The 23,829-nt window shown below is 44.4% G+C and overlaps 1 protein-coding gene across 1 annotated transcript in view; it reads right to left on the reverse strand.

Moving 5' to 3' along the window:
• Arl8b (ARF like GTPase 8B) overlaps positions 1 to 15,912 on the reverse strand; it is a 42,095-nt gene extending 26,183 nt beyond the window's left edge. Inside the window, exon 1 of the mRNA XM_021164831.3 lies at positions 15,601 to 15,912. Within this exon, the coding sequence (XP_021020490.1) occupies positions 15,601 to 15,723 (123 nt within the window). The 5' untranslated portion in view covers positions 15,724 to 15,912. The remainder of the gene's footprint in view (positions 1 to 15,600) is intronic.
• Between the last annotated feature and the right edge of the window lie 7,917 nt (positions 15,913 to 23,829).

Raw genomic sequence — 23,829 nt, forward strand, 5'->3', positions numbered from 1 at the left:
ACCAACAATAAAAAGCTAAATGCAATATAGCATATAAACACAATAGGGCTGTCCACATAATCACTGACTGACAGCAGGCATGGTGGTGTGTGCCTATAATCCCAGCACTTCTTGAGAAGCAGGAGGCTTAGGAGTTCTGGGTCAGTGGCTGGCATCAGACATCATCCTCGTCATTCGCCATCTTTTTTTTTTTTTTTTTTTTTTGAGACAGGGTCTCTCACTGGAGCCTGGTGCCTGCCTGGCTGGCCAACAAGCCCCAGAGATTCTCCTCTCCATCTTCCTGTGTGCCCACACCTGAACCCATACTTCTGAGGCAAAGTAGTTTACTGTGCTTGCGCCATCTCAGCCCTCATCCTGAGCTGTAAAGGTTCTGAGTACAGCAAGAATCATGGGTTAAATGTAACCTAGGAAACAGTTTCTCCGTGACTTCCTCATGTTTCTCACATTTGCTTAATTGCAGACCTAAATAGCCACTAATGATGTTGCAGTTTAAACAGCAGAATTTATTTCCCTAGAAGCAGAATGTGACCAACTTGATGTTAAGCAATTTATCTTGAAATCCATGTTCAATTCTGCCAATTGACTTTTTTCCCCTTTCTGGTTCTTTGAGACAGAGTTTCTTGTAGTCTAGCTGGTCCCAAACTATGTAGCTGAGGGTGGGCTTAAACTTCTGGTCCTCTGCTCAGTCTCCAGAGTGCACCACCATGCAACATTTAATAAAATTGGGAGTTTTAACTTGATTATTATTGGGGAGAAATACACGCCCCAGCTCACAAGTGGGGGTCGGAGGACATTTTCTAGGAGTGGGTTCTCTCCTTCCATCATATGTGAGTTGTGGGATTTAACGTTTATCCGCTGAACTAGCTCACCAGTCCTAATAACATTGTTTTGAAAACACTAAACAGAGTCTAAGTCCCCAAAAATACTTTAAACCAAATGTGTTCCTTTCAGCTATCCTCTTAATTCCCCCTCTTTTGCTATGACAAGACGCCATGACCAAAGGTACCTAATAAAAGAAGCATTAATCTGGAGCTTATGGCTCTGCATTCGCATCCAAGCCACCACAGCTCTATCTGTTTGAGATATCAGTAGGTCATTTCTCTACCCACATCCATCTCTCTCCAGCAGGGCATAGTGTGGCTGCAGAAAACACCAAGGATAACACAGACTCTCTTTCAATGGCTCCTCTCCACTCTACCTCTGGGTCTCCTTGAAGAAACACAGAGCACTGCAATACCATTTGATCAGCCCTGTCAGTTTGAATAGCATTGTTTTACAGTGAGTCTGGGCACTTACATGAAATATTGATTCATGGCATGTGACACAGATTCCAAAGGGGAGTGCTAGATAGATACACCGTTACTTATAGCTGTCTATAACCCACTTACAATTATCAGAGAGTATCAGAAAACAGAAGATCAGAAAGAGACTGTAGTTAGTACCAAGAATGTTCCTAAGGACTTGTGATTTCTTTACTTAAAATGCATCATTGTTCAAGTCAGGTTTGACAGCACACACCTAGAGTCTCAGCACGCAAAACGTGGAGGCAGGAAAGTCACCAGCTCAGAGCCAGCCTGTGCTACATGTTACAAATTCATAAATAAATAAATGCAAGGAAGGAAGGAACGAACGAACAAACAAACGAACGAACAAACGAATGAACAAACGAGCAGAACATCTTATAATTAGCAGGATACCTACTGCTGATGAATACTATTCATAAAAATAGCATTGATGGTGAGCTGAGGCTGCAGCTCAGTGGTAGCATCCTTGCCTAGCATGCACGAGGCCCTGGGCTCCATCCCCAGAAGCATATGTTAATGCATCCTCATAATCCATATGTAACTGCAACCTCAGCAATAGCAATAATAGTGATGCCAACCATCATCCACTTCACTGACCTCATCTTACAGAAACAAAAATTTGATATCAAGGTCACAAAACTGTTAGTTAAGCCCAAGCCTAACTTCTAAAAACTGTAGTTATGCTACACTTAAATATAAACCTCAAACACTTCAAGGTTATTTGTTGTCAGGCAAGCAAGAGTCATTACTTACAGGAAAAGAGGGAGTCAGCGTTAACCTACTAGGGGAGTTACCTCTTCTCATCACCATGACAAAAAAACGACAAAATGCCTGACAAGAAGCGACTTGGAAGAGAAGAGGTTTACTTTGGCTCATTGTTTGCTGCAGGGAGGTGACAGATGGCATAGAAGCAGAAGCCAGCAGCTGTGAAGGCACAAGCCTGTTCACATAAGCAGAGACCCACCTCCTCCAGGGAGGCCCCACCTCCTAAAGGTTTCACAACCTTGACCGAGTGCCACCAGCTGGGGACCAAGTGTTCAACCACACGAACCCAGAGGCCACTGTACATTTAAGGCACAACATCAATCAATAGCCATTTGAGAAGTTTTCAAGGAGGTGAAGCTGCTGGCATTCTACATTCAACACTGACAAGAGCATCAACTTCAAGCTGCTGCAACTTCATCTACAACGCCTAGGCTAGTAATGGCAACCAATCTTGTCAGCAGGAAAGTAAGAGAGACGAGCGGACTGCTCAGCAAGATGGCCTAACACGTACAGTGAGTTATGACAAAGGACCATTTTAGTTGCGCTCTCTCTCTCTCTCTCTCTCTCTCTCATTCTCTCTCTCTCTCTCCCCCTCTCTCTCTCTCTCTCTCTCTCTCTCTCTCTCTCTCTCTCTCTCTCTCTCTCTCTCACACACACACACACACACACACACACAAGGACCGAAAATTTGCAGAAAGAATCAGAAGCTAGTGCCAGGCATGGTGGGTCATACATGCAAACCTAGCTCTTAGGAGACAGAAGCAAAAGGATAATGTTGTGACAAACTGAATCTTGCCTGAGCTACATAACAAATTCCAGGCTAGCTTGGACTACATAGTGAGAACCTGCCTCAAAGGGGTTTCAAAAAAATTAAAATTAAAAAATAAATACTTAGGAATTACCCTATACTGCTTCACTATACTATACTAAGTAATACTTAGTATACTAAGAATTACTACACTATACTAAGTAATTACAATGTGTCTGCCGAGTCAGGCCCAGTGCTACATACCAAGAGAGTATGCTGTGCAAGCAGAGACAGGAATGCTGATACTTACCACAAATAACTCCAAGTTTGAACAAGTAGAGAACAGGAAAATGAAGCCTAATTACGAGTTGAGGAAGCTCCAGAGACCTGGGACCTGAATGAATGTGTAAGCAATGCTACCTAAGGGAAAGGAGCAGAAACAGACCAAAGTCCTGAAGGCAAAGAAAAGCTCAGGGGGCTGGAGAGAGAGCTCAGCTAGAGGACCCGGGCTCAGTCCCTAGTAACCACACGGTGGGGAATCACAACTGTCTATAACTCCAGCCCCAGTGACTCATGGGCTCTAGATGTGCACATGGTGCCCAGACATGCATGCAGGCAAAACACCCCTACACATAAAGTACGAAAATACAATGAAAACAAAGAAAAAACTAAATGGTTTAGTACGTTGGCATCTCCTGTCAGCACCACAGTCACTTACAAGGAAAATCCATTCCCTTGTCTCTCCCCCCACACGCATCTTACTAATTCGCCTGCAAATCTTAGCCCCTCTTCCAAAGCTAGCCAAAGGAAATGCCAAGATTTACATGTGTTCCTAGGAAAGCTAATATAGTCAAGAGTCAGTAACAGTGGCTTCATATGTAACACAAAGGCAAGCATGTAACACTGCAACAAGCCATACCCGGTTTCCAAACTGGCAGTCCTTACAGGGCCTGAAGGAGCTGATCTTATCAAGTGGCAAAGCAACCCTAAAGAGTGTCTCTGGCTAAGTCCCATGCAAAGTTCAACTACTTCATGGCCCCAAACTCTAAACTTCAGGCTCAGTGGGCACGGGTGGCATCCACCTGAAAGTCCAGAACTTAGTAAACAGAGGGCAAGGGATTATGTAGTTCAGCTCCACCCCAAGCTTCAAAGTGAATTTGAGTCTTCTTGGAAGTATGAGACCCTGTCTCACAAAACAAACAAACAAAACCTGCTTCAGGCTGCCCTCAAACTCACAATTCTCTTGTACCAGTTCTCCACTGCTGGCATTGGAGGCACATGCCAGGTTTAGGTCAGCGATGAAGCCCCTCTCAGTTCTCCTCACATGGTGAAGACAGGTGTCACGCACCTCCTGTCTCTGGAGCATTACAGTATTCATTGTCAAAACAATTCTCAACACGAGGATGGATAATGCAGGTATCCTGTACCTTGCTCCACTGTTTACAAGTTATAGGATTACAAACAAGTCAGCTAACCAACCTTACTACTGTTCCGTTCTGATGTTTATGGAAACTCAAGAATGATGTGAAGACCTGGAATCTTGTAGCTTAGATTAGAACTCTTAGGCTCAGAACACAGAATTAAACCAATACTGGTCAGGAAACCTCTGTGTCTTTCAAGGAAACAGAGATGTGGTTTAAGCTTTATGCCACAAGATGGTAAGGAGATTAAGGCCATAGGAAAGACAGACCTGGCCCTTAACTGGAATGCCTCTCTCCAGAATGCCGGAGTTCTGGTCAAGGGTATGCTTAGATGGGACCTTCAAGTAAGTCTATAATGTTGCTTTCTTCTTGTGTACACAGTAATTTTAAAAACTTGCAATCCTCCTGCTTCAACTTCTTGAGGAGCTAGTATTATCAGTCTGCACTGCCAAGCCAGCTTAAATGTACTATTCTCACATCCATTCTAGTTAAGAAAGAAATGAGGGGCTGGCAAGATGGCTCACGGGGTAAGAGCACTGACTGCTCTTCCAAAGGTCCTGAGTTCAAATCCCAGCAACCGCATGGTGGTTCACAACCACCCCTAATGAGATCTGACGCCCTCTTCTGGCGCATTTGAAGTCAGCTACAGTGTACTTATGTATAATAATAAATCTTTGGGCCAGAGTGAGCAGGGACTGAGCAAGAAGGGTTGACCGGAGCGAGCAGAGGTCTAAAAAAAATTCAATTCCAAACAACCACATAAAAGCCCACAACAATCTGTACAGCTACAGTGTGCTCATATACATAAAGTTAATAAATAAATCTTGAAAAGAAAAGGAAAGAAAGAAAGAAAATGAGGCTGAGAATTTAGTCTAATGGAAGAGTATTTGCCTAACACAAGGTCCTGAGTTCGCACCCCCAAGCCTCGAGGATGTGGGGAATTACTAGTAAGTCTAGGGCTGAACACCTTTGTCAGTCTGTCTCAGTGATGAAATTCAAAACACTCAAAAATTTCCAAGAACTAAGCAAAAAAAGGTTTTCTTCCTAAACAAAGCTACTAATCCTTAAAGTACAATCAAGTGAAATTTGGACAGGAATTGAGTCTTCAACCCCAAACATGCTGGCATGAGACCCCCATTTGGTTTTGTCTCTGCCCGCCCCCCCCCCCATCTCCCCCAATTCTTTTTGGTTTTTGAGACATGGTCTCATCTCATGGTTCTAGCCGGCCTAGAACTCATTATGTAGACTCACAGAACCAACAGAAATCTGCCTGCCTCTGCCTCAGAGCACTGGGATTAAGGTGTGTGCCAGGGCACCAGGCATAAAACCTACCCTTAACATTATATTTTGAGCTCTAAAATACTAATGTGTGTTCATAAATACACTTTTTGCTTAATTTTCTATTTTGGATACTATTGATTTACTAGAAGACATAGCTAAGCACCCAGCATGTACCAAACACCTTCTGCACAGTTAGAGTGTTATCAGTGAAAGAAAAGTCCCCACTTTCAAGGTGAGCAGATTACAGTAGTGTAACAGCTAAAACTCATGGTAAGTCTTGTCAGCTAGATAGACAGAAATACCTAGAAGATCAGTAAAGCATATCTCTTTAGGATATGCATACGTATGATGGCAACATTTAGTTAGGATATGCATATGTATGATGGAGATGTATTTAGGTTTTGTTTAGTTTGGGGTTTTTAAGACAGGGTTTCACTCTGTAATCCAGGCTGACCTAGACCAACATTGCTGAGGCTGGCCTGTAACTCCTTCCTCAGGCTCCTGAATGCTGGATTTCAGGCATGAATCCCCACACTAAAATGAAGCTCTTGATGGATTATAGTATGACGGGATTATGAAAAGTAGGTCAAAAGTAGGAGGAAGGGCCTGGTTGGAGAAAGGTCACACAGCAAGACCTTGGGAAATATACCTTATCCCTGACCCCTTCTGTTTCCTCTCTCTGCTTCCAATGCCAAGAAGTTAGTAACAGGGCTGGCGCAAGATGGCTTAGTAGATAAAGGCACTTATTGCCAATCCTGACAAATTAAGTTTGATGGACCCATATGGTGGAAGAAAACAAGCAACTCTCACACACAAGTATATGCACATAAACAATTTGTACATACATGTGATTTTTTTAAGTTAGAAGTATGCTAAGCCACAGTCTTGCCAATTTAATGTTCTGACCAAAAGCATGGGACACCAGTGAACACTAACTGAATCCTCTCAAGTCACAAGACAAAGAACTATTCCTGTAAGATGAGGTATTTATTTCAGCCACAGTGACACAGGAGTCACTAAAATAGACTCTTCCCATGTGCCCACTGCTCAGAGAGTGTTTAAATACTGACACGACAATGCTGGAAGTCATGCCCTAGCTTACACATGCCCATTTTACACATGAGGAAACAGGCATTGAATTGAGGGTGTGCTAGCTAGGTTTTGTCAACCTGACACAAATACAGACATATCTACGAACAAGGAACCATAGAATCAAGGTGCTCTCTCCAGCAGAATGGCCTGTGGGTATGACTATGAGGCACTTTCTTGATTAATGACTTTTATAAACTTTTCTCAAAAAACAGCAAAGAAACAAAGACGTCATGTACCAAACAAAATTAGCCAGACTCAAAGTCTATATAACTTACTAAACTTATATATGGTTAAAATTGGCATCCAAATGGAAGCTATAAAGCTTCATACTAAATTTTATACTGACTCTACCACGCTGATTTCAGTATTGAATGTATTTTTCTCATTTAGCTACCACCAAACCCAAAACAATCCATGACAGAATTAAAGGTAGAAAAACAATTAGATATGTGTTTGTGTCCACTGCGTTATTCATCCTTCCTCACCCTCATGTTTGGCTTTTCTTCACCTTACTTCACACCCGCAAGTGCACTCACTGTGAGAGCTATCACCCTGGGTGCATGGTCCTGGTTGTATAAGAAAGCAAGCTGAGCAGAACAGGGAAAGCACCTGTAAGCATTCCTCCTCGGCTTCTGCTTCAGCTCCTGCCCTGACTCCCTCAGAGATGAACTGTTACCTTGAAGTGTAAGAATAAATAATCCCTTTCCTCCCCCAACTTGCTTTTGGTCATGGTTTTTATCACTATATCAATAGAAAGCAAACTAGGACAAGGGTTAGAGGACTTGCAAACAGCGGTACTGCAGAAGGCAGCCTTGAACTAGGGAGTATAGCTGGCTCTCCGTTCCTAAACGCTATCTTTCCAACTCACATAGTCACTTAAACAGAGTTCAAATAAACTCAACCACATAGAACTCATGCTATTAAATTTAGCCTTATAGTAACACTTTGTACATGTTAAATTAACTGTTACTAAGTAAATGGTACAAAAATATTTTTAGTATCATTCTACAAACACATGATTTTCTTTCTAACCCAGTTTAGGAGGAAAAAAATTTTAGGGGTAGGGGGGAGGCTAATTCTTAGATACCTGAAGCCTACAATTATTTTGCTAGTATAGTTCTAAAGACATATTTATAGGCACGCTGTTTTACAGTACTGTGGGCTGAGCCAGTCTTGGACAGCCAACATGTCAAGCCTATCAATGAGCTACAGCACCAGCCGCTGGGAGATTACTAAGTAATCCTTAAAGCTCTATAAATTTTTAAAACTTAAAAGTGTTTTTTCTTGATATGAGAAAAGAATATCATTCTGGGAGTTGGAGAACTGACTGTTCTTCCAGAGGTCCTAAGTTCAATTCCCAACAACCACATGGTAGCCCACAACTGTAATGAGTTCCAATGCCTTCTTCTGGTGTGTCTGAAGAGAGACAGTATATTTATATACATAAAATAAATAAGAAGTCTAAAAGAAAAAGAAAGAATATCATTCTGGGGTTGTAAAATGGCTTGGCAGGTAAAGGTAAACTTACCACTAAGCCTGATGACCTGAGTCTGATCCCCAGGACACACACGGTCAAAGGAGATCACTCGCTCCAATAGGTGGTGCTTTGACCACCACACATGTACACACAGAAGAGATAATATAATAGTAAAATAGAAAATCATTCTAGTGTATTAAACTAGACAAACTATGAAACTAGATCCAAGTACAAGAGCCAGTAACTAATTTAAGAAGCAGAGTAACCTTTAAAAAAATAGCATCTTAGAGCATAAGGCTTGTAGTTGGGACTCTGAAGCCAATGAGTGAAAGTGTCACATCTCAGAAAACTAAAGCCAGCCTGGGGGTGGGCAGCATACCTTTAATCTCAACACTGAGACTGAGGCAGGAGGATCTCTGAGTTCAAGGCCAACCTGGTTTTCAGAGTGGGTTTCCAGGAAATCCAGGGCTACACTGAGAAACCCTACCTTAAAAGACAAAAACAAAAACAAAAAAACCTCAAATCATTTACCTGAAATAGTAGGCAAATAGGTTATATATTTCCCTAGTTTTTCTTAAATATGACTTTCAAGAATACAAATTAACTTTACAATTACAAACAATATGCCAGTGCTTTCTTAATTATACTTAAGTGTGTGGTGAAGTCAGAGGACAGCTTGCAGGTCTGCTCTCTTCCCATCGTGTGAGACTTAAGGGAAAAAAATGATTGTAAGAAGAGGGACAGAGGCAAGCAGCATCCCCCCACTACAACAAGACCAAAGAGTAAAGTAAATACGGATACATGCCAATACCAGACATCTAGAACATGTCATCCACAAGGACCTGTACAGCAAGCCACTAGAGAGCTGTAGTACACTCTGCCTTTAAGACTCAAAGAAAAGATAAAGAAAAAAGCTGCCTAGAGTCCCAGTGCTAGCAGCTACTGACACATAAAAGGCACACCTTGGGCTGGCAAGATGGCTCAGAGGGGAAGAGTACTGAGTGCTCTTCTGAAGGTCCTGGGTTCAAATCCCAGCAACCACATGGTGGCTCACAACCACCTGTAATGAGATCTGACGCCCTCTTCTGGTGTGTCTGAAGACAGCTACAGTGTACTTATATATAATAATAAATAAATCTTTGGGCCGGGAGTGAGCAGGGACTGAGTTGGGTTGACCGGAGCAAGCAGCGGTCCTAAAATTCAATTCCCAACAACCACATTAAGGCCCACGACCGTCTGTACAGTCACAGTGTAATCATATACATAAAATAAATAAATAAATCTTTAAGAGAGAGAGGGCACTCCTTAAAATTTGCTCTGCCTAAACACCAACAAATGGCAAAGCAGTTTCTAAATGCTGCCAGTGTAAGAATTGTTTGCCTTACACATAGCAAATGGCCATTGCTTCCCTGATGCCCAACTTTAGATAAAGAGGTGTATCTATTCAGAAGAGCTCACAATTATTGGAATACAGAAGAGCTCACAATTATTGGAATACACTTTCTAGAATGTAATTTGGCCGCATGATAGAAGTGTGTTCAAATCTTTTCATTAACTGCCAGCTCCAGAACTCATCCTCAGAAAAGGCAGCTCAGACAGATAAACTGGCAAAGCCCGAGAAACCACTCATGGTCCTTGATGAGGAAATGACCCAATATACAAAGTGTGAAGCACTAAAAAGCTCAGCTACAGTGAACTTCTTTACAGCACATACTTCTATATTCTGGCCCTAGATTGCTCCTGTTCCAGGGAACCACCGCCTATTACTGCCTCCTGCAAGCCCAGATGTGTGTTGACTGCAATAAGTGTAGGTGTTTGTGAGCATGGTGAAGCCATCTATAGGTACAAAGGGCTACCAGTTCCCGTGGACAGTCACTGAAGGAGGTGAAGTAGGCAGTGGCTTCCAGAGTAGGAGAGACACTTTTCGTTGTCCTTCCTGCAGCAAATGAAAAATGGATTTTACATGCTACAGTGACAAATTTTTCTGTGACAAACTAGCCTTTTTTTTGCCTTGTTCTATTTAATGTTGTTTATGGGCCCCTAGCCCTGAAGCATTCTATCAACAGCCAAAGACTAAACCTGACCTCATGCCCTATAGTCTGCTTTAGAAATTCTTTTAGTTCTAATTCTGTGCATGCATCTGCATGTGTCAGGGTATGTGCACATGAGCATGCAAGTGCCCCTGGAGGCAAGAGAGATCAACTTACAAGCAGTTGTGAACTGCCTGATGTGGGTGCTGAGAACTGAACTCATGTCTTCTGCAAGAACAGTACACTCTAGTCTTTGAGCCATCTCTCCATTCCCTACACCCTGATAGATAGATAGATAGATAGATAGATAGATAGATAGATATGCATGCAACTGGAAAAAAAAAAAAGAGGCTGAGCTGTACTTCTGTACTTACACAATTTGCCTGTAAGAATGGGAAACTTTTTTCACATTCTGCTATATTCTGGCCCTAGATTGCTCCTGTACCAGGGTGAGGGAGCATGAGACAGTGACCCTGTGGAAATCGGGTCTCAGGGATGGAACTTGCGCTTGGTGGCAAGTGTGCTATTTCTTTCTTTTTTTTTTTTTTTTTTTTTTTTGGTTTTTCGAGACAGGGTTTCTCTGTATAGCCCTGGCTGTCCTGGAACTCACTTTGTAGACCAGGCTGGCCTCGAACTCAGATATCCGCCTGCCTCTGCCTCCGGAGTGCTGGGATTAAAGGCATGCGCCACCATGCCTGGCTACAACTTCTTAAAAGGAATTTGGATACACAATTGAAAATAAGACAAAAATGCTTTGAAACACTGAGTTCACCTAGGTGATGGAAACACAAGTGATTTCTTCCACATCTCTTCTACACAGCCCTTCAAATTCCAAGCAGCCTACCAAAGATATAGGGCTGCAGTGCTAGATGGCTTTATGGCTGAGAGTACAGGTCATGCCATCATCAAGACCACTGTTAGAGCCCTGTAACAAGCCTGCTGCCCCACTCACTGGCAAACACTGTGCATATAACCAAACACAGATACACACATGAATAAATAAATTCTCTTTAAAAAAAAAAAAAAATCAAGGAAGCTCTCAAGGGCTTCCAAAACTAAATTTTATATAATATATAGGCACAATCCTCTCTGCCTCCAAATTCAGTGATAATCTGGGAGAAACTGGGAAGTCCACTAAGTTGTCAAAGAGTCTTTAAACACCATCATCTAAAATGGATATGAATGAGAACATCAGGTTTTCATGATTCTTTCAGTATTTCAGCCCAATACTGAAAGTACTGACAGAAGCAAAGAACCCAGAAGAGTGCTCCATGGCAGAATGCCCCGGGTTCCTTACCTAGGAACCTAAGACATACAGAAGGCCAGCCTCCACACTGAGTTCTGGATTTGTTTAACATCTAAACTTAAGACAGTACATTTAAAAACAAAACTAGTTTTGCCATTATCACCCCAAGCTAAAATAAGCCATTTTACAAAATTCAAAATTAAAACCAAGTATGATTCTATTTATCTGTACCACAAGACTCAGGAAGCAGAAGGGTTATTACAAGTTTGAGGCCAGCTTAGGCTATGAGGGAGTCAAGATTAGCCTGGGATACAGTGTCACCATGTCTGTAAAAAATAACTTAAAATGAGCCTGCTTTGAAATGTTAAAGATAGCTCAATAACAGTGAGCATGATTAGCTAGCTATGGAATTGTCCATGGTTGTCCGCCGCTCCTCTTGCCTGAATAATCACTTTCTCCTAATTTATGTCACTATATGATGCCTTGATTAGGGTTGGGGGTGTGGCCAATTGATGAGTACCATCCAGCGCTGCACAAACCCCTGAGTTCAGCCCCTAGCATGGCCAAATAAACAATATACAAAGTCAGCACAGGAAATCAACATTTCCATTTCCCTGTACTTTATAGAGAGAGATACTTTTGAATTATGTGTAAGTATGTGTCTGTGTAGCAATATAACACAATCATATATAACTCTTTCAGTTAACCACAGTTAGCAGAACTATACATAAATTTTATGACATCCATTTTTAACTATACAATGTGTTTCTGTGAGTCAAGGGCTTCTCAGAGGCCTCTGGCCCTGGAGTTATAAGCAATTGTGAGGTCCCTGACATGGGTGGTGGGACTGTACAAGTCCTCTGGAAGAGCAGCAATGGCTGAGCCATCTTTCCAATCCCAGAAAAAGATTTGTAAAGGCTCTAGATCTCCCAGTTCTACACTCTACGGCTCTAAGACAGGCTTAAAGAGGCAGATGAGAATAGTAAAAAAAAAAAAAAAAAAAAAAATGATACATTGGCCTGAGTCCTAATTCTATTCTGGCTACCTGTCAGCTTTGACACTGAAACCCTTTCCTAGCCATATGGGTAAAATGAGATGATTTAAAGTATCTACAAGCTCATAAGCATCTAAGATGGCAGTGGTGCTGTAGACCTGTAGCACTAGCAGGCCGCTAAGGAAGAAACCCAAGTTTGAGGCCAGCCTGAGCTATAGAATCAGACCTTACCTCAAAACAAAACACACTAGATGCTGGGCAGTGGTGGCGCACGCCTTTAATCCCAGCACCTGGGAGGCAGAGGCAGGTGGATTTCTGAGTTCAAGGCCAGCCTGGTCTACAGAGTGAGTTCCAGGACAGCCAGGGCTACACAGAGAAACCTTGTCTCGAGGGAAAAAAAACAAGAGTTTAACCCTATAATAATTTGCCAAGTCCAATTATATATATTTTTAGTAACTATGCTATGACCCATCTAAGTGTCTCAGTAAATGATTACTCAACAAAACATTACATTACACATATAGGACACATGACTGATTACACAGCTGCACCAACATTAACACAGTAACTGGACATTATTTCATTTCTATGACATATCAGAAAATTAAAGTCTCGAGGTGTTTCTTTCAATAGCATTCAGAACAAAGGACAATACTCTGCACCTCATGTCTGTTAATACACAAGGTGCCATTTCAGGTTTAAAAGAATAAGAGAAACTGAGTATCTTTGTTCTTGAACAGCCCAACATACTAGGATTGGGCCACATAAAAGAAATAAAAGAAATTAAGTTTCCCAATGTAAACTAGCTGACTTCTTCCTCCAATGTTTAGGAAGATGCAGGGACATCTACCTGGGAGAGTCTAGCGGGAGGATCTCTACTTATTTGCCAACTGGGACTACCTAGTGAGTTCAAGGTCAGAGGACCACAGAGTGAAACTCTGTCTCAAAAGAACAAAGACTAGATGAAAGAGAGAAACAAGTTAAGCTGGTAGTGTCTAAGGAGTCAGCCTCCTTCTCAGCATTTTAAACCCCCATCGAGTACTTACAGTCTAGCCTTTTTTCTTCTTTCCCTAAATTATTTTTGCTCCGGGTGTGTTTGGACTGGGTTCCTTACGGTATAGCCCTGCCAGGTCTGGTACTTGTTATGTAGATGTACATCAAGCAGACCCTCAAACTTCTAAGTATCATCCTGCCTCGCCTCTTTAATGCTGGAATTACAGGTAAGCATCACCAAGTCTTGGACGGTAACATTTTTAATTGACAGACCATAATTATGTATGTGTGTATGGGGGGAGATAGTGTAATGTTTTATGATATATATAGAATCTGTAATGGCTAAAGTAAGTTAAACATAGCCTCTTTTTCTTGGGTGATCTTTAACAGATCACCTACACCACCATAATTCAAAAAGAATAGTCTAATATTGATAGCAGAAGGTCAACAGAACTGCTGATATTGGATAGTTGTTAAAAAGAATCTAACTCAAAAGGAAGGGAAGTTTAAGGTGCTTCCTTCCCACAAGCCATAAATCTGCAACTGCAGACAACACTGGCCTGAGAGTCAAAGGAAATGAGCCCGGCTCAGTCCTTTCTCAATGTATCTCCTTGTGCCTGCTTTGGGTAGTACAGCCATCTACACGTGAACACTTCCCTACTCCTCCTAGTTAGACCTTAGAGCAACTCTGTTAAGGAATCCATTGTTATCTGCATTTCATAGACAAGAAAACAGAAATCAACTCAACCAGACCCAAGGCTGCTAAGTGGCAGATCCAGATTGCAAATCCAGAACTGCATGGCATAAAAGTTCAGGCTTGTTACATCAAGCTACACTGTCCAGTGATAATACAGGCACGAGAGTAAGCAGTGCATCTCTTAGATTCTACTCATGGGTGCAGGTCCATGCATTGACTCCTCTTCCGCAGCAAATACAACTGGCCATCCCAACACACCCACGTGTACCATTTCGATCTTGCCTAAGGGACAGGATTCCCAAGAAAACTCCAATTCTTATCTAGGGTAACAGAAAATGAACAGCTTGAAGACTGTAGAAAAATTGTAGTATGAAAGAAAGTCTAAAGTCTGTTCTGCCTTGTTCTCTTGGGGTCGGGGTAGAGGCAACACAGAAAGAGCCTAACATGAAGTACGGGAAATTTTCCTTATATATTCAGCCATCTTCGAAAGAAATTTGAGTCTCCGCTCCTCTCTTTCACGCCTGTTGCTCTATTACTACAGGGACTGAGTCACAAGTTACCTAGGTTCTCCCAGGGCAGTGCGTAGCCAAACCAGTCGGGCGGCTCAGCTGTCTCCTGTGTGAGGATTGCAACAATCCTCTTGAAGGTCTAGGAACTGCCTCCACTTCTCATCAGAACAATTGTAAAGCTCAACCCTCTAAGTACAGCCCTAAGACTGTGCAATGACTCCTTGGCTCCAAAGACTGACATTCACGCCCATTCCTTTCCCAACCAATCAAAACAGCAAAACTCAACAACCACTCTCCCACCGAATTCACATTATATTTACTAGGCAACTTCCCTGAGCCTCCATAAGCTACGTCCCAATCCAAACAAATTCCTTCTGCAAGAGGGAAGGAAAAAAAAATCTCTAAAGTCCAAAGCCTGCAGGATAGTTAACTTTATGTAGAATGCAGATCCATCTATCTACCCGTTTAACACAATCAGCTGTGGAGAAACCGAGACTCGCCTCGCCCTTACTCCCTGCCTTAGTAAATACTGGGATCTGAATGGTCTCTTCTACAGCTTCCCCCAGTAAGCTAGGTCATCAGTTTGATCTCCGACGCCCCATGGACAAGTGACAAAGACCAAGCGAACTGGAGGCGCCGAGGCTCCCCCCTGGCATTCACAGAAGCGCCCACACGGGTTGCCTGCTTTCACAATGCGACTCCATAGTCCCAAGTGGAGATTTAGGAGAGGCGTCCCCGTCGCAGGCGTTCTGGAAAAGGCCAGGCTCACCCGTCCGGGTGAACAAGTGACAGGTTGGAATTAACCCTTCAGCCTCTACAGCCCGAAAGGCGGCAAGTGTGGCAGAGTCGGATTAACCCTTTCCAGGCTGTGTTCAAGGCACAGCCCCACCACCACCACCAAAACACAACGTGGAATGGACCCTCCGGCTGCCGACGCTCCGGCTACAACTCCGAGGCCCACACACGCAGGATCGCCCGGCCCGGCCTTCGGGGAGGTGACAGGCGCGAGACGCCGGCCAGGCCGCCCGCAGAGGGCTGCTCACCGCGATGACATTGACGAAGGTGGTCTTGCCGGAGTACTGCAGCCCCACGAGCGTCAGTTCCATCTCCTCCTTCCAGAAGAGCGAACGGAACCAGTCCAGCAGGCGGGAGATGAGCGCCAGCATGGCGGCGGCCGGCTGCGAGCGTGGACGGGCGCGGACGACAGCGGACACTCTTTCCCACGAGCGGGTATCGGCCCCGAACCCGCCAACGGCTCTTCGGCGGGGCCCCTGGCGCGACGCGGGCAGACAGAGGCTGGCGGCTGCGACGGCCGGAGCCAGGAAGCCCAGCGGGTCATATGACTCGCCCTACCCCCCCACGCCTGGCCCAGCGCAGGCGCGGAAGCGCACGGAAAGAGCGGCGCGGTCCTGTAGACTCCCAGCGCCCTCCGGCGACATCGCCACCTGATGGTGACTCCCACTATACAGACTTCCCTCGCCTTGGTGCCAATTCACTTGTCACATGCCTTTCCTCTTTCTTTTTTTTTTTTTTTTTCCCCCCCCAAATTATGGGTCTCCCAGCCAAACGCATGTCAACAATTTCGGTACTTGAGAGGTGGAGACAGGAGGATCAAGAGTTCAATAAACACAGAAGGTGGGGTTACAGAAATGACTCAGTGGTTAAAAGTGCTTGAGGCTCTTTCAGAGGACCCAAGTTCAGGACCCAGCACCCACATCTGGCAGCCCTCATCAGCCTGTAACTTCAACTCTGGGGGATCCAGATCTAGGGCTTTCTGACCTCGTACATTCTGCAAACATATGCGCATACTCCCACAACGAAACGCATAAATAATAATAATCTTAAAAAAAAAAAGGAGTTGGTCCTCGTTCACTTATTGATTGAATTTTCCTATAATTGTTCATTGGCAATGTACCCTGAAGGAAAATGTTAATACTCTGAGAAATTGAACATGGAATAAAAAAAAAAAAAATCAGAATCTGGGATGGGGATGTAACCGGGGGGGGGGGGGGGGGGGTAGAATGCTTGCCTGGCCTGTATGAAGCACTCTGGGTCTAACCAGGGTTCAAGGGAGGATGGGGCAGAGGCAGCAATCAGAATGTAAAGTGAATAAATAAATGAATTAATTAATAGGGAAAATTTCTTTCCCAGCATGTGAAAGACACAGGGTTTGTTTCTAACACAGCAAAACATTAGTAACAGCAAAACCCCTGCCCTCCTGCGGGTTACAGTCCAGGGTGGAGAACAGAACATATACAGCAAACAAACGAGAAAATACCACGTGGTACTTAACACTGTAAAGAAGAGGAACAGAGAAGAAGCTGGAGCCGACCCGCTTGTCTTTAAGTCAGGTGGTCCTGAGTGGAAAGGCTTGAGGGAAGTGAGAAGGAGAAGCAGGCTGACGTTTGGTAGAAGCACATTCCAGGAAAAGACTCTGAATGGGGAAGGACAGTGAAGTGGTTTGGACTTTGAAGGACAGTGTGCCTGGGGCAAGGGGGAAATGATGGAATTATATTTTAACTGAAAATATATTTTTAAAAAGGAACTCCAACTGGCTGCCCCAACTTCCCCAGTTGATTTCTGCTTCATATTTGTAAATCTCTAACTTGATGGATGCTTTCTTTGTTAGCTCTCTCAATCAGCTACTCTAGTCATCTCTGCTGGATGTTGTGAGCTTGCAGTTTGATGGAGTGTGGCTACCAGTCTGCTACTTGCTATTTATCCTTTTACTTTCATTTGCTGTACACTTAATAAGTTCATTCATTGAAAACCAAAAGTGCAGTTATTGTAGGTTATTCTCTGGACAATACCCAACACTGGCATAGATCGGTGGAAGCCTGGAGTAGGGAGAGGCGGAAGAGAATTCAGGGACCAGAGGGAGTGGGGTATGGTGGCCCGAGTTTGGATTTGATTATACAAGATCGGAAGACAGAAGGTAGCCTGAAGACTTAATTGTTTTTTATTGTATGTGTGACTTGCCTGCACATGTGTCTTCGCACCACATGCATGTGGTACCTGAGAAAACCAGAAGAGGATATTTGGATCCCCTGGAACAGGAGTTACAGACAGACAATTGTTGACCTCCATGGTGGTCCTCTGCAAAAGCAACAAGCACTCAACTGCTGTGGTACCTCTGTAGCCCCTATGAAGAGACTGACTCTGTGTGTGTGTGTGTGTGTGTGTGAGAGAGAGAGAGAGAGAGAGAGAGAGAGAGAGAGAGAGAGAGAGAGAGATTTATGGATGTAGTAGTCCGAGGACAATTTGTAAGAGTCGATTCTCTGCCATGTGGGTTCCAGGCTGTACAGCAAGTGCCCTTACAAGCTGAGCCACCCTGCCAGACCTCGTTACATTTCTCAACGTTTTCTGGGAATATTGCTGTCAAACCTGACAACCTGAGTTCCATCCCCAGGCCTCTCACAATGGAAAGGAAAAAATTAGTTATAGCAAGTTGCTCCCTGGTCTCCACATGCCTGGCATGGCTCTTGTGCACAAATAAATAAATAAATAAATGTTAAAAAGTTTGTTTGTTTTAAAGTTCAATGAAACGGGCCTATAGAAAATTGTTTAGCTGGGCGTGGTGGCACACGCCTTTAATCCCAGCACTCTGGAGGCAGAGGCAGGCAGATTTCTGAGTTCGAGGCCAGCCTGGTTTACAAAGTGAGCTCCAAGACAGCCAGGGCTATACAGAGAAACCCTGTCTTGAAAAACCAAAAAAAAAAAAAAAAAGAAAAGAAAAGAAAAGAAAAGAAAATTGTCTGTAGGAGAACACTGTGGGTTGTCCTTCCTCTGTCCCCTAAAGGATAAGTCACTTTGGTTTGAGGTTTCTCACCTCCAGAACTGTTAGAAGAAAACTTTCTGTGATTGTAAGCTGCTTAGCTACTGGAACTTCAGCTCTAAAACCTAATTGAGGAGGTGAATGGAGGCTGTGTTGGAGGCCAGCTTGGAAGGCTGTTTCTCTAGTTTATGGAGGGAAAATGGTAGCTTGGCCTCTAACTCTGTAAGCACCGTGTGCTGACTTTTATGAACCCTTCATTCTAAGAAGCTGCGTAGCATAATTAGCCCACTCTTGTTCTTATTGTAGATACTGAGGTGCAGAGAGCAATCAAGCCCAAGGCCCCATGCTTGTTAACAAGGGCTCTACCTCTTATCTACATCCCTAGCTTACACTAAAGTTTGGGGGGGGTGGTGGTGGTGGTGGTGGTGTTGCTGCTGCTGCTGTTTGAGACAGGGTCTAATCTAGCTTCAAGTTATCTGAACTCTTACTCTGTAGCCTTGAACTTCTGACCTTCTGACCTTCATTTCCTGAAGCTTGGCCTAAAGGCGTGTACCACACAGGACTCCAAGCTGATTTTAAAATGAGAAATGTCCTTCATCTACATTTACTGTAATTCTTTCCACTTCTAACATTTTCAGTCAGTGGAAAAAAATACTCCTCAACTGGAGAATCTAGCATCCTATTTTTAAAAAAACAAAAAAAAAACAAACAAACAAAAAAAAAAAAACCAATATATATAGCCTGGGGAAATGGCTCAGCTGATAAAGTATTTGCTGTGCAAGCCTAAGGGCCCGGAGTTCAGATTCTTAGGATCTACATTCAAAACAGACAAAACAAACAAAAACAAAAACAGGTGTGCCAACACATGTCTGTAAGCACAGCCCCCGTCCCCAATGTGGGAGGTGGAGAACAGGGGTCCCTGGCAGCTAATCTAGCCCATCAGTGAGCTCCAGGTTCAGTGGCAGCCCTCATCTCAACAGAAAGATGGAGAGCAACTAAGGAAATTGTCCTACCATCGCCTCTGGACTCTGCACACAAATGCACAGGAGTAGCCACACTTACAGCACTGGCGCATACACACACCTCCACACACAGAGAAGAAGTTGAGCTGAGGTGGCACTCCTTTGACTAGCGTTCACCAAGCTCTGAAGCTGTTCCCAACCACTGCATAAATTTGGCACGGTGGCAAATGCCTGCCGTCTCACCCTTTTAAAGCAGGGACAGGAAGATCAAAAATTCAAGGTCATCCTTGGCTACATATTGAACTGTGATGTCAACTCAAGCTACATGAAAATAAAACTATCAATTCGTCTTTATCTTCATGATAAACGTGGTGACTAAAAAAAGAACCTTTAATGAGATGGGCATAGTGATTCTTTCTTGTGCTTTCTGCACTCAGGAGGCAGAGACAGAAAGATTAAAGCAAGTTCAAAGCCACATAAAAATAAACGAATAAGTAATTTAAACTTTTCTGCAGTGATCAACATTATTATTTGGGGGACCTTTTTTTGAGATGGGGTCTTATGTAGCTCAGGATAACATCAACTTGTGAGTGGTCAAAGATGATTCAAGTGCTGAGATGATAGATACACATGGGCCACTACAACCTAGCTTCAACTTGATATGAGGTAAGCCCAGCAGAGACCACCACAGGGACACTCTTGAAGTCAAAAAGGAAGTCTTTATTGTGGCTGGCGACTGCACAGGACACCTGCCCAAATCACGCAGCCTGCCAAGCCTTATAGCCCTTTATCTTATGTACAAACCCCACATCCTGGTTGTCACACTTCACGTAGCAAGAAGAGGAACTACAGAAGACAAAAGGCAAGGTTAGCATATTTAGGGACTTTCCTGGGACTATGGGCCAGGTCTTTGATGGATTCGGCTCTTTATCCCTCTTTTAGCAGGTGTTTGGGCCTACATACTGGGTTTTAAAGTCAGAATGGTACATCTAACATGGTGTCAGTTGTGCTAAAAAATGACGGCCTGTTACATTCTCACATGTGTGCCTTACAGGGTGTGTGTGTGTGTGTGCCTCCTCTCCTTTACCCCACATGCTTAACTTTATGCTAAACATCTCCTCAGTTCTGTCCCAGGCTGAAGTTTCTGTAACAAAAAAGTCTGGCTTCACCTGAGTGGAGGCCTCAGAAATGAATTTCTCGGGCTGCTGCAGATAGCAGGCATAAATAAAGCTGTATCTCTAGCCACATCCCCATTACTGATAACTGAAAGGAAATTCGGGGTCATGTGCTCACCTATTGGCAGATTGGAGACAAAGATTGGAATTCCCAGGTTGATAGAATTGGGGCTGGCAGAGAACAGAACAAGAGATAAGACTGTCCCTATGTTTGCTACATGGCCCTTGCATAAGAACAGTAAAGTTCAATGATATTGGGTCTAGACAAATTCCTGAAGACCATGCCAACATTCCTAAGAGAAAGAGAGGCTTGGTGTATGGCTTAGTGTGGGACCGTGAAAAGCAGCCTGTTTTCTGGTCAACTAGGTTTAAACCCCAGAGAGCCAGCAGATGACTCTACAAGGAACCGAAGGAAGTCTGCTACACTCCCAGACCCTAGGCTCCTGACACCAGGCCCCAGCTCCATGGTCATCAGTCACGTAGGGCAATGCCCCAAGTTCCTATCTGGACTACACCCCCACAGTTAACTGGCAACAGCCAGGTAGTTCTGGCCCACTATAAAAGGGGCTGCTTGCCCCCTCCTCCTTCTCTTACTCTTGCCTCTCTCTCTTGCCCTCTTGCTCCCCCTTCTCCCCTCATTCCCTTCCCTCCTCTCTCCATGTGGCTATGGCCAGCCTCTACTTCCCTACTCTCTCCTTCTCTCTGTCTTTCTCTCTGCCTCTACTACCGTCTTAGCTCTCTTTCCCGCCATGACATCTAATGCCTTAAAACCATGGACTGCCTCTTATCATCCGGACCATCTTCCTCTAAAGAGCCATGTGTCTAATCTCCTGCAGGCCTCTCAGCGCTTCCAGACACGGCTCCTGCCAACCCAAGCCACCCATCCAAGCAAGCCAGAGACACTCTTGTCCCCTAGGGACCCAGTCTGAGCTCTCTCCTTCCTCTCTTTTCCCTTTAGCCCTGGCCCCAGGGTAGAGCCCTCCTGCCGGGGTCTATACTCCATTCTCAGCTCTTCTGCAGCATCCAGTGGCATCTGGGGCGGTCCAAGAGTGAGAACTGGTAGTCCTCAGCCTTCGTGCAGGCCCGGGGACCCCGATCTAACTCCGGCAGGTCCACGGGAACCCCAGAGTGCGCTTCCCCAGCCCCGGAGAGGGGTCCTGTGGCTTCTCACAGCCCTGCACCCCCGTAGGGTGCGCGCAAAATTCCCACTCTGCCTCCAGGAGCGGCCCTGTGGCAGACCCCACTCCGGCCACCATTCTAACCCACAGCTTAGTGATAGAGTACTTGCTTGTGCTAGTTTGATTTCTGTTGCTTCAAAAACAAAAACAAACAGAAACACTGACCAAACTGGGCAGTGGTGGCGCATGCCTTTAATCCCAGCACTTGGAAGGCAGAGGCAGGCAGATCTCTGAGTTCGAGGCCAGCCTGGTCTACAGAGTGAGTTCCAGGACAGCCAGGGCTACACAGAGAAACCCTGTCTCAAAAAACAAAACAAAAACAAACAAACAAACAAAAACACTGACCAAAACCAACCTGGGGAAGAAAGTGTATTTTAATACAGAGAGTTTTTCATGGCAGGAGGCCATGGCAAGAACCTGGAAGCAGGAAGTCAAGAAACAGTCTTACTGGTTTGCTTCTCTCCCAGTTTGCTCAGCTGTCTCATTTGGCTCAGGACGCCTGTCTAGGATGACACCACCCACAGCAAATGAGTTCAAGGTCAGCCTGGTATAATGAGTTCTGGGACAGCCAGGGCTGCATAGACAGGCTCTGTCTCAAACCCAGCAAACCAACAGAGAGAGAGAGAGAGAGAGAGAGAGAGAGAGAGAGAGAGAGAGAGAGAGAGAGAGAGAGAGCGAGCAATGAGTAGTTAAGAAATGGTGTCAGCCTCTGCCCTCCACACATATCCACCCATACCCATATGTACACATAAACATGCACAAAAGCAGCTACACACACACACACACAAACTTAAAAACAAACAAGAAAAAGACATTTTTGAATGAATAAGTCAGTCAGGCAGAGGTCTTGAAATCCCACTTAGACCTCTGTTTTATTCCCTTTGCATTTATCTAAGGAATTATAGTCTCAACCAGATATTACCATGGGTAAAATACACTGTACCATTGTCACGGCAATCAGCCTAATGACCTCTAGATTGACCCTGTGTAAACTCAAGACACACTTCTGCCTTGAACCAAGCCAGCCACACAGTCACAGACTGACCCAGACTCCAGGGGGACTGAGTCAGTCACTGAGTCTGTTAGGGAGAGCATCAGTCCCCACTCAGGAAAGGGGGAAGATCCAGGGAGGGCCCCATTTCTCGTCTTTCTGAAACATGGCTGAGTCAACCTTCCTGTTAAAAATAATAAAAATAAAAAAGGACCACCTAGGACTAGGGAGGATGAAGGAGGAGCCCCACGAGTTCAACCCGATCCAGGGCTATGAAAAGATTCTCTACCTCAACAAGGAGACTGAGGGAGAGAAGGAGAGAAAGGCCAAGTTGGGGGAGGAGGCCGATGAGATTTGCAGAGGGAGAAACCAGCTCCTCGGTGTAGTGTGAGTTGTGGGGAAAGGACTCTGCTGCTATGGAGGGGGCTGCTGCTCAGAATGAAAAAGTCTTGAGTTTAAAAGTTACCGTCTTGGGCTGGAGAGATGGCTCAGCAGTTAAGAGCAATGACTACTTGTCTCAGTCAGGGTTTCTATTCCTGCAGAAACATCATGACCAAGAAGCAAGTTGGGGAGGAAAGGGTTTATTTGGCTTACACTTCCATACTGCTGTTCATCACCAAGGAAGTCAGGACTGGAACTCAAGCAGGTCAGAAAGCAGGAGCTGATGCAGAGGCCATGGAGGGATGTTCCTTACTGGCTTGCTTCCCCTGGCTTGCTCAGCCTGCTCTCTTATAGAACCCAAGACTACCAGCCTAGAGATGGTCCCACCCACAAGGGGCCTTTCCCCCTTGATCACTAATTGAGAAAATGCCTTACAGCTGTATCTCGTGGAAGCATTTCCTCAACTGAAGCTCCTTTCTCTGTGATAACTCCAGCTGTGTCAAGTTGACACAAAACCAGCCAGTACACTAGTCTTCCAGAAGTCCTGAGTTCAATTCCCAGCAACCACATTATGGCTCATAACCACCTGTAATGGGTTCTGATGCCCCCTTCTGGTGTGTCTGAAGACGGAGACAGTGTACTCACATATATCAAATAAATAAAATCGTTTTGTTGTTGTTGTTATCATCTTGGGTCAATGAGATGGCTGCGCAGTAAAAGTACTTGTAACCCAGTAAGACAAGCCTGGATCCACATTGGAGAAGGAGAGAATCAACTCCCCAAAGAGTTATCCCTGATCACCACCACCAC

Source organism: Mus caroli, unplaced genomic scaffold (assembly GCF_978045245.1).
Source record: "Mus caroli unplaced genomic scaffold, Mus_caroli_1 scaffold_7, whole genome shotgun sequence".
Lineage (NCBI taxonomy): Eukaryota > Metazoa > Chordata > Mammalia > Rodentia > Muridae > Mus > Mus caroli.